The following is a 13,752-nucleotide window of genomic DNA, read 5'->3' as shown; positions in this document are numbered from 1 at the left end:
AGATCTCCCAGCCTATCCTCATATGGCAGCTTCCCAGTCCTCTGATCACCTCGGTGGCCCTTCTCTGGGCCCCTTCCAGCCTGTCCACATCCTTTTTGTATAGCGGGGACCAGCACTGTACACAGTGCTCCAGGTGTGGCCTGACAAGCGCTGAGTAGAGCAGGATGATGACTTCTTTCTCTCTGCTGGTGTTGCCCTTTTTGATGCAACCCAGCATCCTGTTGGCCTTCTTGGCCGCAGCAGCCCACTGTTGGCTCATGTTGAGCTTTCTGTCCACCAGGACCCCCAGGTCCCTTTCCACAGAGCTGCTCTCCAGCCAGGTGGATCCCAGCCTGTGCTGCACTCCTCGATTATGTTTTCCCAGGGGCATGACCTTACACTTGCCCTTCTTGAACTTCATAAGGTTCTTGCTGGCCCACTCTTCCAGCCTATCCAGATCTTCCTGCAGAGCAGCTCTCCCTTCTGGAGTGTCTACTTCCCCACTCAAATTGGTGTCCTCTGCAAACTCCATCAGGCTACACCTTATCCCGTTATCCAGATCACTTATGAAGAGGCTGAATAACTTTGGGCCCAATATCGATCCCTGGGGGACCCCACATGTGACATGTTGCCACTTTGGAAAAGAGCTATTTACCACCACCCTTTGGGTGCGGCCCATCAGCCAGTTCCCCACCCACTGCACAGACCACTTGTCTAGGCCATAACACCTTAATTTCTCCAGGACGAGGCCGTGGGGAACCGTTTCAAAAGCCTTGGAGAAGTCCAGGTAGACAATGTCCACCACCTGCCCCATGCCAACCAGGCCAGTCACTTTGTCGTAGAAGGCCACTAGGTTTGTCAAGCACGATCTGCCCTTTGTGAAGCCATGTTGGCTTTTGCCAATCACGTGCTTCATTTGACTTGTGGTGGCCCCCAGGAGGATTCATTCCATAACTTTCCCAGGGATTGAAGTAAGGCTGATGGGCCTATAGTTACCCGGATCCTCCCTCGAGCCCTTCTTGTAGATAAGGGTAACACTTGCCTTTCTCCAGTCCTCTGGGACATCCCCTGTTCTCCACGACTTCTCGAAGATTATGGAGAGTGGCTTTGCAATGACGTCAGCCAGCTCTCTCAACACCCTTGGGTGGATGGCGTCAGGGCCCATCGATTTGTAGGAGTCAAGCTCCTGTAATAATTCACCTACTACCTCTTCCTTCACTGATGGTGGGTCGGTGTTTGGATCAACCAGGAATCTCATTCCCAAAGCCTGGGACCTGACAGTGCTGGTAAAGACAGAGGTGAAGAAAGTGTTGAGGACCTCTGCTTTTTCAGCATCGTCAGTGGCTGACTCACCTTTTCCGTTTAACAGTGGGCCTATGTTTTCCTTCTATTTCTGCTTGTGGTTGACATACCTGAAGAACCCTTTCTTGTTATTTTTTATGTCTATGGCTAGTTTCAATTCAAGCTGGGCTTTTGCTTTCCTAACTGCATCTCTGCACTTCTGGCAATGCCCTTGTAGCTCTCAACTGATAATCCTCCACTTCTCCGTCTCTGGTACGCTTCTCTTTTGGATTTGAGTAGACCCAGGAGGTCATGGTTGAGCCAAGGGGGCCTCTTGCTCTGCTTACTTCCCTTTCCCTTATAGGGGATAAACTGGTTTTGTGCTTCCAAGAGAGAGATCTTGAAGAATTCCCAGCACTCACTAGCTCCTTTACCTTCCATGGAAGCATCCCACAGAATCCCTCCTAAAAATGCTGCATCCTAGTTCAGAAGAGGTGTCAAATGCTGCCTTTTCTACTAGAACTCCAATCTGGTGTCATTGTGCTAAGAAAGTCAACCTCAGCCTTTTATTTCCAGCATTAGATTGCCTATGTCCATACAAAGGACTGCCCGCACTTAAGACAGGTGCCAGTGTTATTCCAAGCAGGTATTCTGTCACAGACTGAAAACCAATTACCTTTTGAGGGCAACCCTTGTGGTCAAGCACACCTGACCTGGAGCACTTGCTCAAGCCTCTGCATCTGTCCAGAGATGTGTTCTCTCATCTGTTACAATCATTTCAGCAGGACAAAAAGGCAGCCCGGTTTTAGACTCTGAAATCTGGAATGAAGCCCAAACCTTATGCCATAACTCTCCTATAACTTTGATGAATTAGTCTTTTTTCCAACATCTGCAATCCCTTTAGTTCAGTTTTTCGGTCAAATTATCCTAAAAAGTCACTCTGCAAAGTACTCATGTATAGAAGGCAGGGAGTAATTTCTTTAATAATGAGGGGTGGAAAAGTAAGTTTTTTGTCCTTTGTTGTCAGTGCCTGACACACTGTCTCACTGAGGGATAATTCACATACATCAGAAGTTTAAGCTACTGATTGAGCATGGAACTATGTGGTATTATAACAGCCATTACACTACTGTTTCCATTTCCTATCCTGAATTTTAGAGAAGTGATGAGTGCTTTCTACCTACTGATAATATTATTATACAGAAGTTGGTGGTGCCAAGACTGGACAACGTGTAAGCTATATTAACATTAGGGATAGAAGACACATTTCCAGGCTAACACCATGGCAAAAGAGATAGTTCCATGAGCTCCTATGACCTGGGAGACTTCAGCTGAGCACTTTGTCCATGAACATGGAATTAAGTTTCTGTAGTCTTACTTCTTTCATTTTGCAGCTTTAACCTTTATGAAGCGTAGGTTTCACAGGAACTAAAGGAAGAAGTTACGATGGAATTGGTCTGTTAATGTGCTAGCTTAACACCCTTTCTTCCTCTCCTCACTCCCCATATAATCATCTTGATACTTCCTGTACAGAAAGAGGATGTAATTAGTGTAATTAGCAAATATTTTAGAAACTAGTTCCCTCGTAAATTTTCAGAACACACCCATTTTAATTTGCTAGACTCCCATGTGGTATAATTTTCCCCTCACTCTGTCAGAATAAATTGAGTGGTAGAAGCCACTGCTTTAATAGATGTGGTTTAGAGAAATGGAATCAATCTTTCTGAAACAGAAGAACCTTGTCCTAATAAGAGGAAGAAGCATATGCAGGTGAAGAATGATTTCTAAGTGGTGATTAATATGCTTAAAAGTATGCCTGTGTGTCACCCTCATTAGAAAGATTTTAAAGGCAATCCAAGGCCTGTCGGATGAAGCCTAGGTAAACAGCTGGCAAACTAGGCTCAAGACGATTTTGAACTTGATCTTCGTGGCTAAGAGGCAGCTAAAACATTGTTTGTAAGGGAGAACATTAAAAGTCAGGGACAGCAGAGTGTCACAACTGAGGTTTATCAGAGACCTGCTGGAAGCAAAATAGATATATAAGCCCCATTTATACTGGGAAAACTAGACCAAGGTCAATCTCCCTCACATGCTGTAGAAATGTTTTTAGAATTAAGCTGTAGCTGGATTATGGTTTTGTATGCTAATGGTCTTCTGAATTCTCTCAGGGTGCAAAGACACTTTCCACTTTCATCCTCTCTTGGTCTGCATTGTCTGTTTCTCCTCTTGGTGCCTCTCTAAAGGAGATGGTAGGCATCTCATGCTCTTACAAAGTTACAGGCCACTTTTTAAAGTGAATGTATGGCTATCTTTAAAGCTGAACAAGGTTTTCCCTTGGATGATGTGTTTGTTAACTGGCCCAACTAAAGGACACTTTTTCTGGGTAGGGGCAAGCTCATAGTTCAAGTGTGTTTGTATAGGGAAATCCACCACATACACAGGTTGTTTTAGGTTTAGGACAACAACCACTGGACAGATGATATTTCATAAATTTCAAAAGATCTGTCAGATTTTACACAGAAAAATTCCTGAAGCTGTCACACTAATTGATGTCTATTGTATTAGTATATCCTAAGCTTTCCTCCTCATAACCTGCTAAAAAACTAGCGTGCGACTTAATAACTGAGCCTCCCTTTCCATTAGTCAGGCAAGAGCTTTTGTTCAGCCCCGTTCTCTTCCTTCTACATCTCCCAGGAGATTCTCCACCAGCTCAGATTCACAGTGGTGATCCCTCTGTAGCTTCTGCTGCCATTAAACCCAGTCACAAAGGAGGGGGCACACACTCAGTCTGGGAGTCCCGTTCCTCTGGTGGCTTCCACTTTCCTGCTACTCCCTTTTTTTCTCTCAAATGAGTCCTTTTCTGTTTCCCTAATTCATCTCAAAATGGTCACCCTTTTCTTTCTGCTAAATTACCAGGAAGTTGGCTCTTCCACAGCATGGTGGGTTCTGCTAATGCCGCCGTCTCCCAGGGACGGGGGTACTGCGGCTGCCTGTGATGTGGAGATGGCACCGCAGTTTGGCATCTTGCCCGATGTAAGTGCCTGCCTGGACTAATGCCATACAAAGGTCCAGTCCTGATGCGACCCAATAGTCTATACAGTAATGCAGGAGGTATTTTATCTAATACTACATAATACCAAATACTTGCTGAATGTGGCAAATCTCCCCTAGCACTGCCAACCTGGCTGCAGGCTTCCTCTCACCTGCTGCCTGGGAGCTGCTCCCTGGCTCTGACACCCCTTCACCTCCAGCTGGGAGGAAATGAGCCACCTTCCAGGATGGGTGCGAAGCCAGGTCCTTCGCGGGGAGGGAGGGAGAGGGGGAGGGGTAGTGCCTGCACACTGGCGTGGCTCTGGAGCCTCTCCAAAGCCAGCAGCAAGTTTGCTGAGACGCCACCCTGCTGGGGAATGCACCTGCCCAGGCGAGAGGTGAGGGCTTGCAGCCTATCATCCGGGCTGCCCGCGCCGCACCAGGAAGGGAGCCTGCAGGAGCACCTGTTTCTTGGCAGGCAGTTGCCGGAGGAAGGGAAGAGATTTTCCCCGTGAGCTCCCTCGGTAGCTTGATCCAGTGGAAGGAAAATCTGGCAAAACCATTGCTGCCAGCCAGGAGCAGGGATCACTGCCGGGCTGTCGCGTGTGGGCAGCGTCTGCTGCAGGTGAGTGAGCCCTCCTTCCCGGGACCCGCGAGTGTGAGGGAAGGGCTGTACTTCATCAGTAGCTGCTGGCAGGTTTGGGGGCTGTGTCAGACACACTTCTTAAGACATTCTGCCTCTTGCCTCCACATCATTCCTTCCTTGCACCATTGTTTTTCCTCTCACAACACAAGGCTCAGGATTTTCTAGTTCCTTTGGGACTTACAGGCCTCCCTCGGCAGAGGTGCATCAGGACAGGCTCTGTGGGGTCAGGATGCTGGATACCTGTTACACATACAGAGAGGAAGGGGAACACGAAACTTTATAATGGAGCTTTATCATGGAGCATGCCAAAGCTATCTAGATTTCTGTAAAAAGCGGCTGAGCACTGACCCTGTTACAACACGCCCTCCACCAGCCTTATCTCCAGAGCCCCCAGGCTTGGTGAAAGGAAGGGACAGTTTACCATCACCCAGGGCTTCCCCAGGGCTTCCTGAATGGTGTCTGGTACCAGGAGCACAGGTGGGAGGGATGATTACTTCTGGGAAAGCGTTATCCCTCTGGCAGGGTACAGAGGGTGGGCTCTCCCCAGATACAGATTAGACAACATAGATTTGCCTGGATTTTGAGCAGCCCCAGAAAGGAGGAGCATTGGGAGTTTGTGGCTGATGTAGCAGCCAAAGGAGTGTGGATCTCTTGCCAGGATTTTGGGTGAGACAGACAGATGCCGCATAAAAGCCTCATTACTCCCATTCCCCCTGGGTTCCTCTATGACTTATCCTGAGTTCTCAGGAGAAGAGAGGGGACCTTCCCACACTTCCCAAGACAGCAGTGTCCCTGCTCTTAGGGACACAGATGGGCCTTGAGCACTATGACATTCAGGGCTCTGCTTTGTGCATCGGCAGTGATTCAGGCATAAAACAAGATATATTTGACCTTCATTCTCTTTGAGCCTACTAGAGAATTAGAAAAATTGCATGAAAGGATGGGAAAATATTTATGCCTATTCTGGGCTAGAGGTTTCTGTGGGGATGGGTAAGAGGTAAGGCAAGGCACAGAGTCGTGGCAAGTCCATCCCAAACAGGCTATGGCTAGACCTGGCCAAGAAATGAGTAAGCTGTGATGGACTGGAGAAGCAGGGGAAGGAGATGGCTTGTATCTGTTTGAGATTGTGAGGCTCTGTTGGCTCTCATCTAGATTGCTTATGCAAATCTTTTTATGTATTTTTGTTTATTTTACAGCAAATGTTGCCAGACTCCCCTGGTCTCCATGACACTCACATAGCCCACATAGCTGCATAACACCCTTCTGAAGGCTGGAAGCACTGCAGGAGCCTGTCCCACCCCCAGGCTTCCCCTCCTGAATGCTGTGGGTAAGCAAGGTCTCATGGTGTACCCTGGGTTCAGCGAGAGGAGGGAAGTGGGGAATATTTCAAGAGCTGAGCTGTATGTGGCTCTGAAATGAAAATGTTAATTAACATACGGTCCATGGCCCATCTGTCAGATATCAGACAGTCAGACATAAAAAGTCTAAAAGTAAATAAATAAATGCATATACCATTCGCAGGCAGTCAGCAGGCATGCATCTCACACCTGCAGCCAGGAGTGGCCAGAATCTAGCCGATGATGACCCTCAATTCCCAGTTAAATGTTTTCAGAATAGAAAAAAAATAAGGAAAGACATTAATGCTTTTGTTTTCCTGCATTCCCAGTGCTTTCCTGCTCTTCCTCCCCAGCTGCCAGCCAGCAGTGGGGAAGGACAGCCTGTCAATTTTTTCCTGGAATGTAGCCTTTAGTGAGAAAGCTTTGTGTGGCTGGGCTGGTCCTCTCCTTTTTTTTTTACACACAAAGAAGGGAGCGCTGAAGGTACTGTGTTCAATATAAAGTAAATGGTAGAGATTAATGACCTGTGATACATGTTTTCAAACTGGCTAATCCAATGGGCTAACTGGCTTGAGCTCCCAGAGGGTCTGTGTTACGGTCTATCCCAGACCAGTGAGGCCAGGTAGCCCAAAGAAGAGCTACAGAAGGGGCAACTGCTGTGGAAAGGCTGGCTTACTCCCTCATGGCAGAGCAGGGATCCACATCCCTTCCTTTCTCTCACTCTGATCTGGGCAAATTGATGTGCTGCATAGTGCCACGAAACAAAGCTGCTGTGAGATCTTGTTTCATACCTTCTCCAAAAAGTGGTGGGTGACAGCCCAGGATAGGGCTTGCTATGGTTTAAAATACAAAGACAGATTTTTCTTAAGAGGTACACCAGGGAAGGATGGGAGGCAATGCACCCATGCTGAGGAGTTGGAAACTGTAGTTAGATTTAAGGAAAAATTTATTCATGGTGAGGATGGTTAAACACTGGAATGACCCCAAAGGGGCTGTGGATCCTCCATCTTTGGCAGTATCCAGCACCAAGTGGACGAGGCCCTGAGCTATTCAGTCTCATTCTGAGGCTAACTCTGCTTTAAGCAGGTTGTTGGACCAGGTGACTTCACGAGGTCCCATCCCACCTGAATTATTCTGTGATTCTAAGAATAAAAACACTGTCACTAGCGACACAAACCCTTGCAGTCTAGAGAAGCCCAAGCAAGTGCGGATGCTTACAGAGCAAAAGATGATATTCCCAGAACATTTTCAAACAGACACAAGAAACCATGGAGGCACACTTCAGTGGAAGTCTTTGCCTCTCCAAATAATTTGTTGAATAGAGATTAATATAACACTAGGAAATACGTGCCCGTAGAGGTCACACCTTATTTTGCTCTGCAGCCAGATGTTTTATCTTGCTCCATGACCTTTCTCTGAGCAAATACAAATTAAAATGGTTAAATTTTAAAAAGTAACATAAGAATGCAGTGCTGTAGCTCGATTTTTGGTCGCGTTTTCCCTCATTGTGGTTTGTGCTCGACTTTGACTCACAACTTGTGTGTGCAACTTTGGTCAAGCAGCAGAAGGCCACAGACTTTGCAATTCTTCAAGCATTATGTTTTCTTAGTCCAAAATCTTGATCTAATCTACAAACCTGCTATCTACTAGACTCACCCGTTCACTGGTAAGGAGGAGATAAGGCACCTCTGTGCTTGGAGAAGGAAAGGCAGGAGGAAGTAGTGCTTAGCACTGAGCTGATTTACTTAGACTGGGAAAATGTCTCCAGGCTCAATGTCTTCTCACCCCTCTACTTTGAAAGTGCCCCACGACATCCTGACCTTGGGGACCTGTGTCCTGGGCACATGCGGGCACTGCAAGGTGTCTGCTGTCTCATGCAAAATCAAAGTGGGTCCTAGTAGGCACAAATCAGAATGCTCAACCACAGCTTTTTTTCTCTCTTTCTAATTGATGCTTTCTGATTGTTCTGGCTCTAGCCAGCAGCTGCAGCTCTCCCACAGGCCTCCAGGCAAGTGTACCCTCTGGAGTGTGGGTTTCTGTGTCCCAGCCCACTCCCTGCCCAGGCAATTCAAGCACCAGCAACCGTGCAGGGAAATGGCACAGTGCACAGCTCACACAGTGCGATGTGTCCCAGGCCTGCAAATCCGCAGTGGTTAGAGACTTCCTGGACACGTGCTGCCAGCTGGCAGCATGCCCTGAGCCACGTCCAAAGTGACCTCATGCTCCATCACAGCCAGGGGGTGACTCAGGAGGAGCCTGGCCTGACACTGTCAGGCAGTGTCTGGTCCAGGCACCCCCACACTATTGTCCTCCCTCTTCGCCCACCCCACGTTGGCTTGTCCCTGATGGAGGGGGATTTTGAGGTGTTTGCTGGTAGCAAAGGCAGTGTTGTAAGGGGTTGCGGTCTGTGGAGGCTGTCTGAGGACAGGGACAGCTGTGGGAAGAAAGCTCCCTGGTGTGTGCAGAGCTGCCATGCGTGGAGGTCACAGATTGTCCCCACCCGCCTGTAATGCACCCGGACTCCTAGTGCTGTGCAGAGCAGGGCACAAAAACAATGGAGTGTGTTTGGCGTGGGCTGATGGGCTCTTGGAGAGCCATTTTTAGCCGGCAGGGTGATGTGTGGCTGTTCCCCCACCCAGGAGAAGTGACACAGCTCTGACACGGGATCTGCATCAGTTCCTGTCCCCACCATGGGCTCCTGCACGGACTCTGAGTGGTTTGTGTGCATATGCCCATGATGGCCATGATCGTCCTGTTTGGGAGGTGACCAGAGAGGCAGTTCGGGGGTCTCCAGGGTCTGCCTCATGTCTTGAGCACTCAGCCATACCTGAGATGCTCCTGCACCATCCTCCCCAGCACCCCTCCTTGCTTTGGGTACCAGCTGCACTGGAGGGACCCTCTGGTGCTGTGGAATCCGCTGGAGCCCTCACGTGCCAAGGTGGGAGGTTATGGGAGAGAAATGCAAGTGTTTTACACTCTTGGTGTAAAACTGTACCCAGAGAAGCATTGAGGGGGGCCAGGACACTGGGGAGTTGATGAGCTCAGATCAGATACTCAGGAAGCCGGGCTGTGGATTGAGACAAGGTGCCATGCCAAGAGGAGTCCAGCTAAGCACAATAACACCCAGCAGCCAGCACTGCCCTTCCCCTCCTCCCCTCCGGTGGTGAAGTGCTTCAGGGATCAGGAGGAGCAGAGAGGAGAATGCCAGGTCCCAGCTGTTTGGGGACTTTCCAGGGAAGTGCTGAGACCACTGGAGGTGTAACCATCATGTTTCTGTGGAGGACTTGGGAGGGGGGACCACTGGTAGTGCAGCGGTAGGGACAGGGCTGAGGACATGCTGCAAGGGCAGCTCTCACTCTTCCAGCAACTGGACTGGAAGGGTTAAGCCCCGGTCCTGACCCCCACCTCCCGCTGTAGTTCTGGGCAGCAGAGCCAGTTGGTGACAAGAGGCTGATGCTGATGAGGGAACATGTGAAGCTGGAGCTGTGAATGGGGCTTTATCCCAGGAGGGACCTGCCTCTGCTCCTTCCCTGCCCTGCTGCCAGCACCAGCTGCAGGCAGAGCCCTGCAGGCAGCAATGTACCAGTAGCCTCTGAGCAGGGCACAAGGGGCTGGGGAGGCAGAGGACTCGCCCTTGGTGCGGGCTGAGAGCTCCCCGCAGTGCGTGGAGGTCACCGGGGAAGACGTGAGTGGTTGATCTGTGCTCCAACGCACAGGGCTTTTGCGAGGGAGGCAGGGGAAGGTCTGCAGGCCAGCCTGGAGCAACCAAGGTCCAGGGTTTAGCAGGGGATTGTTTAGTAGAGGGGAGCAGGATCTCTGTTTAATGATATCTTCTCTTCTTGACTCTTTCAGATGAAAGACACTGGAAAGGAAGGACGCAGCCCTGGTTGTTCCCTTGTGGTGCTGCTCTGGGGATGCTCCACCATATCCTGCAGCCCTGCCTGAGGGGTGGACTCAGCCCCAGCACATGGACCATAGCTCTCCAGGTGGCACTGCTGCAGAAGGGAGCTCCACCAGGCTCCAGAGAATGAGACAGAAGTGTCCCTGCTTGAGAAATGCAGCTGCCTTTGCAACCGCTGCTGCCTTGAACCTCCACTTCACTGTAAGTGTGTAGATTCATCTGTGCAGCCACCCCACTGTGCCCTCTCAACCCAGCTGCCCACCATGCCGGAGCTGGCGGAGATGAGCAGCCCCCGCACCCCTGCGGACATGGACCACATCCAGAGGAACATCCTGGAGGAGCATGTGGAACTCTGGTGGTTCCAGGATCCCAAGAAGTCTATCCTGTGCTACGGGATGGCTGTGGTGCTGATCCTGGCCTGTGGGATCGGGGGCATCATCCTGCTGTATAGTACTAGCAGCCGGTCTGGGGAGTGGCGGCTGGCTGTGGGCACCACGCTCTGCCTCCTGGCCTTGCTTGTGCTGCTGAAGCAGCTGCTGAGCTCTGCAATCCAGGACATGAACTGCATCCGCAGTCGGCATCAGATCGAACTCCTGAAGAGCGGGGGTTTCTCAGACTGCCTGGTGCTGCTGCTCAGCGCCCTGGTGCTGGTGGTCTGCGGGGTCGTGCTCACCATCCTCTCCACCACAACCATGCAGCTCAGCCCTGCACGACCGCTGGCCAGCATGTTCACCAGCGGGGTTGTCCTCCTGACAGCTGGCAGTGCTATCCTCCTCTGCCTGCTGCTTTACCTGCTCTGCACCTCCTGCCACCAGGCTGCTCCTCGGAACCTGGAGACTGGCGAGATCCGTGTCTTCACCATCTCTGGCCGCCTTGCTGCAAACAGGCGGCTTCCTCCCACCTCTAGCATGGCCAACCTGATCTGACCCACAACGCCCCTGTGTGAGCCTCACTGGATACAACCTGTCAGCAGGGCTTGTGCCAGCCTTTCCCCAAGGAAGGGCAAGCATTGCAGTGTGCCTTGCGCTTCTTTCAGAGATGACTGGCATTAGCTTTGCCCCAGGCTAACAGCACAGCAGGGACTTGGGGTCCATGGATGGGCTCTGTGACCTGCTGCGTTAGAAGCACAGCGGTGGCCTGGTTGGTGTTGTATCTCCACAAAGCTTCCTGCGATAGCTGCTGCCTGCCCGGCTGTGACCCCTGTCACACAGTTAAGGTGAGCCTGTCCTGTACCCCTGGGGACCACAGTACTTGCTTGGTTCCTGCAGTTCCTGGGGCTGTGTCATGCGCCCTTCTGGCAGGAGAGGCTGCAACTGTGGGTGGTGTAAAACCACGCTGCACTCCATGCAGAGCTGCCAGCTCAGACCTCTGTCTCAGCTGGCACCAGCACTTCGTACCTCTGAGCCCGTGAAAGTGGGCACATGCTGGCAGGCTGTGATGCCCTCGGTTGTGCTCGGTGGGAGGTACGGCTGCAAGGGCTGCTCCCAAGAAAGCACCTGTGTGTCTGTGGGAGGGAGCATGGGATTTGCATGGGACAGCATGTGCCAGAGCCCCAGCATGGCTGTACCTCACATGAAATGCCATTTCTATTTGCAATGCCAGGATCTGCTCCAATATTACATTTCTGCAGCCCAACATCTTCTGTGGTTTATCAAAGGGGTGATCAAAGGGTGTTGGTGTCAGGGCCCTGGTGGGTTATCAGTGCTGGGCTTTGTGTGGGGGCTCTGTTATCATACCAGTGTGCTCCAGCCACAAACAGCAAGGTGCAGTCGCCGGGGGATGGTGACGGGATGCCCGAATCCCAGAGCTGGGCTGCTGCCCTGCAGGAGTGGTGCGAGGGGTGGGTACTGTTGCCCTCCAACAAGAGTTTCCCAAGCAGAGGCACCTCTGCTGCCGTGGGAGCACTGCTGCTCATCCCAGTCCCTGCGTGTTCCTGCACTGTTTCTGTTTCCCAAGTGCTGCAGCTGCTGCAAGGCAGAAAAGGTCTTCTGCTACTGCTTGGGCCTTACCTGGAGCTGTTTTGGTGTTTTATCTCTACAAGGTGTCTATGACCAAGGTGCCTTTCCCAGAGGCAGACTAACAACTCACCCCCAGGAGCTTTTCCTCTGACTTGAGGCTAATTTACCTGTCAAAATTTTCATTTCCTCCATAGACCCACAAACCATTTCACTACCCTTCCCATAGACACAGATCCTAACCTCCTAGCAATGCTGCTCCTGCACAACCTGGAAGGTGTCCCTGCCCATGGCAGGGGGGGTTAGAACTAGATGATCTTTAATCCAAACCATTCTGTTTCTGTGATTCTATGATTCCTCTTCATCTTCCTGTCTGCTCCCGTATCCCCCTCACCTGAGCTGCTCTGCCCCAGCTTTTATTTTTGCTCATTATTTGCTAAGTTCCCTCTGTAATGGAACAAGACTCGGCATTCTTTTTTGGTGTCTGGTAACAAATTTATTTGGAAGAGGACGATAGCTCATTCCCTCAGTAACAGTACGACTCGCTGTCCGTGTTACACCTGGAGGCAGTGTAGGAGTTCAGCAGCAGTGAACCCCACCAGGTATACGCTGGACAATGAGGGCCTCATCCCTTCGCAGCTCCAGACCACACCATCTCCAGTGCACTCAGATCGCATGAGGGCACTTCTGTGTTCATCTGCCCTTGCCCTGTTCCTGCGGGCTTTCCTTCCCCTTGAAGCTTGTATTATTTTCCCAAAGTATGAGAACATAATTCTGGATTTTCTTTTCTGGATCTTTGTTATTTCTACATTTTCCTCTGCCAGTTTCTTATCATCTATAGATTTTATTAAACTGCTGTTTTCTCCTCTCTCTGCAACACTTCCCCTAATGTGACCAAGAGTTCAGAGGGTGTTACTAAGCTTAGGTCCTTCCATGCTAAATCCTCTGCAATGCGAAGAGCTGTCCTTCCCCTCCAGGCTGTTTGACCTCAGGTCCAGCAGGGACCCCTGTGCATAGACAGGGAGGGACAGGCCAGAGCTGGGCAATTTTGCCCCATCACTGTTGCTGCTGCCCCGCACGTCTGTGTCAGTGCATGTGCAGTTATGCCCAGCTGCACCACCTCTGCCTGCATCAGTGCTTTAGCAGTTACTCCCAGCTCCCCCAACCTACATGTGTGGACAGGCCACAGCTGCCTGCACACCAGCTGTTTTGCACATCTGGGCATTTCTGTGAAGATGCTTGACTGCCCAGCTCACAGCTCCAGGCTGCCTGCATATCAATGTGAATCCTCCCTCCATAGCCCCTTCAAAATGTGCCTCAAGTGCCCATGAATTGTGCCAGAGAAGGATGCTCATGGGCCATGTCAGCAACCTGCGGAAATAAGGGCTGAGAACAGGCTGTCTCGGAGGATGGTTTTGGGTGTCTGGCTGTGCAGATAGACAGCCTGCGCTGCCTCAGCCTCTGACTCACCTCCTGCAGCGATGCTGGTTTCTTGCTTTCTTGGTTCCTGCGTTGTGTGTGGAAACACATAATAAAGTGTGGAAGAAGCTGACCGTGTTGAAGGCTGATGCTTGAGTGACGGCCTCTCTGCAGAGCGGGAGGTGGCAGGGCTGTGCAGAGCTC

The 13,752-nt window shown here is 50.8% G+C and overlaps 1 protein-coding gene across 1 annotated transcript; it reads left to right on the top strand.

Annotated features, from left to right (window-relative positions):
- The first annotated feature begins 9,744 nt into the window (after positions 1 to 9,744).
- On the top strand, positions 9,745 to 13,665 carry TMEM125 (transmembrane protein 125). The gene is made up of 2 exons (XM_064455313.1): positions 9,745 to 9,958; positions 10,126 to 13,665. The coding sequence occupies exon 2, from the start codon at positions 10,438 to 10,440 to the stop codon at positions 11,098 to 11,100; it is 663 nt and encodes a 220-aa protein (XP_064311383.1). The 5' UTR covers positions 9,745 to 9,958; positions 10,126 to 10,437; the 3' UTR covers positions 11,101 to 13,665.
- Positions 13,666 to 13,752: the final 87 nt, after the last annotated feature.

This window comes from Phalacrocorax carbo, chromosome 6, assembly GCF_963921805.1.
Source record: "Phalacrocorax carbo chromosome 6, bPhaCar2.1, whole genome shotgun sequence".
Lineage (NCBI taxonomy): Eukaryota > Metazoa > Chordata > Aves > Suliformes > Phalacrocoracidae > Phalacrocorax > Phalacrocorax carbo.
This window is presented reverse-complemented; position numbering and strand designations above follow the sequence as displayed.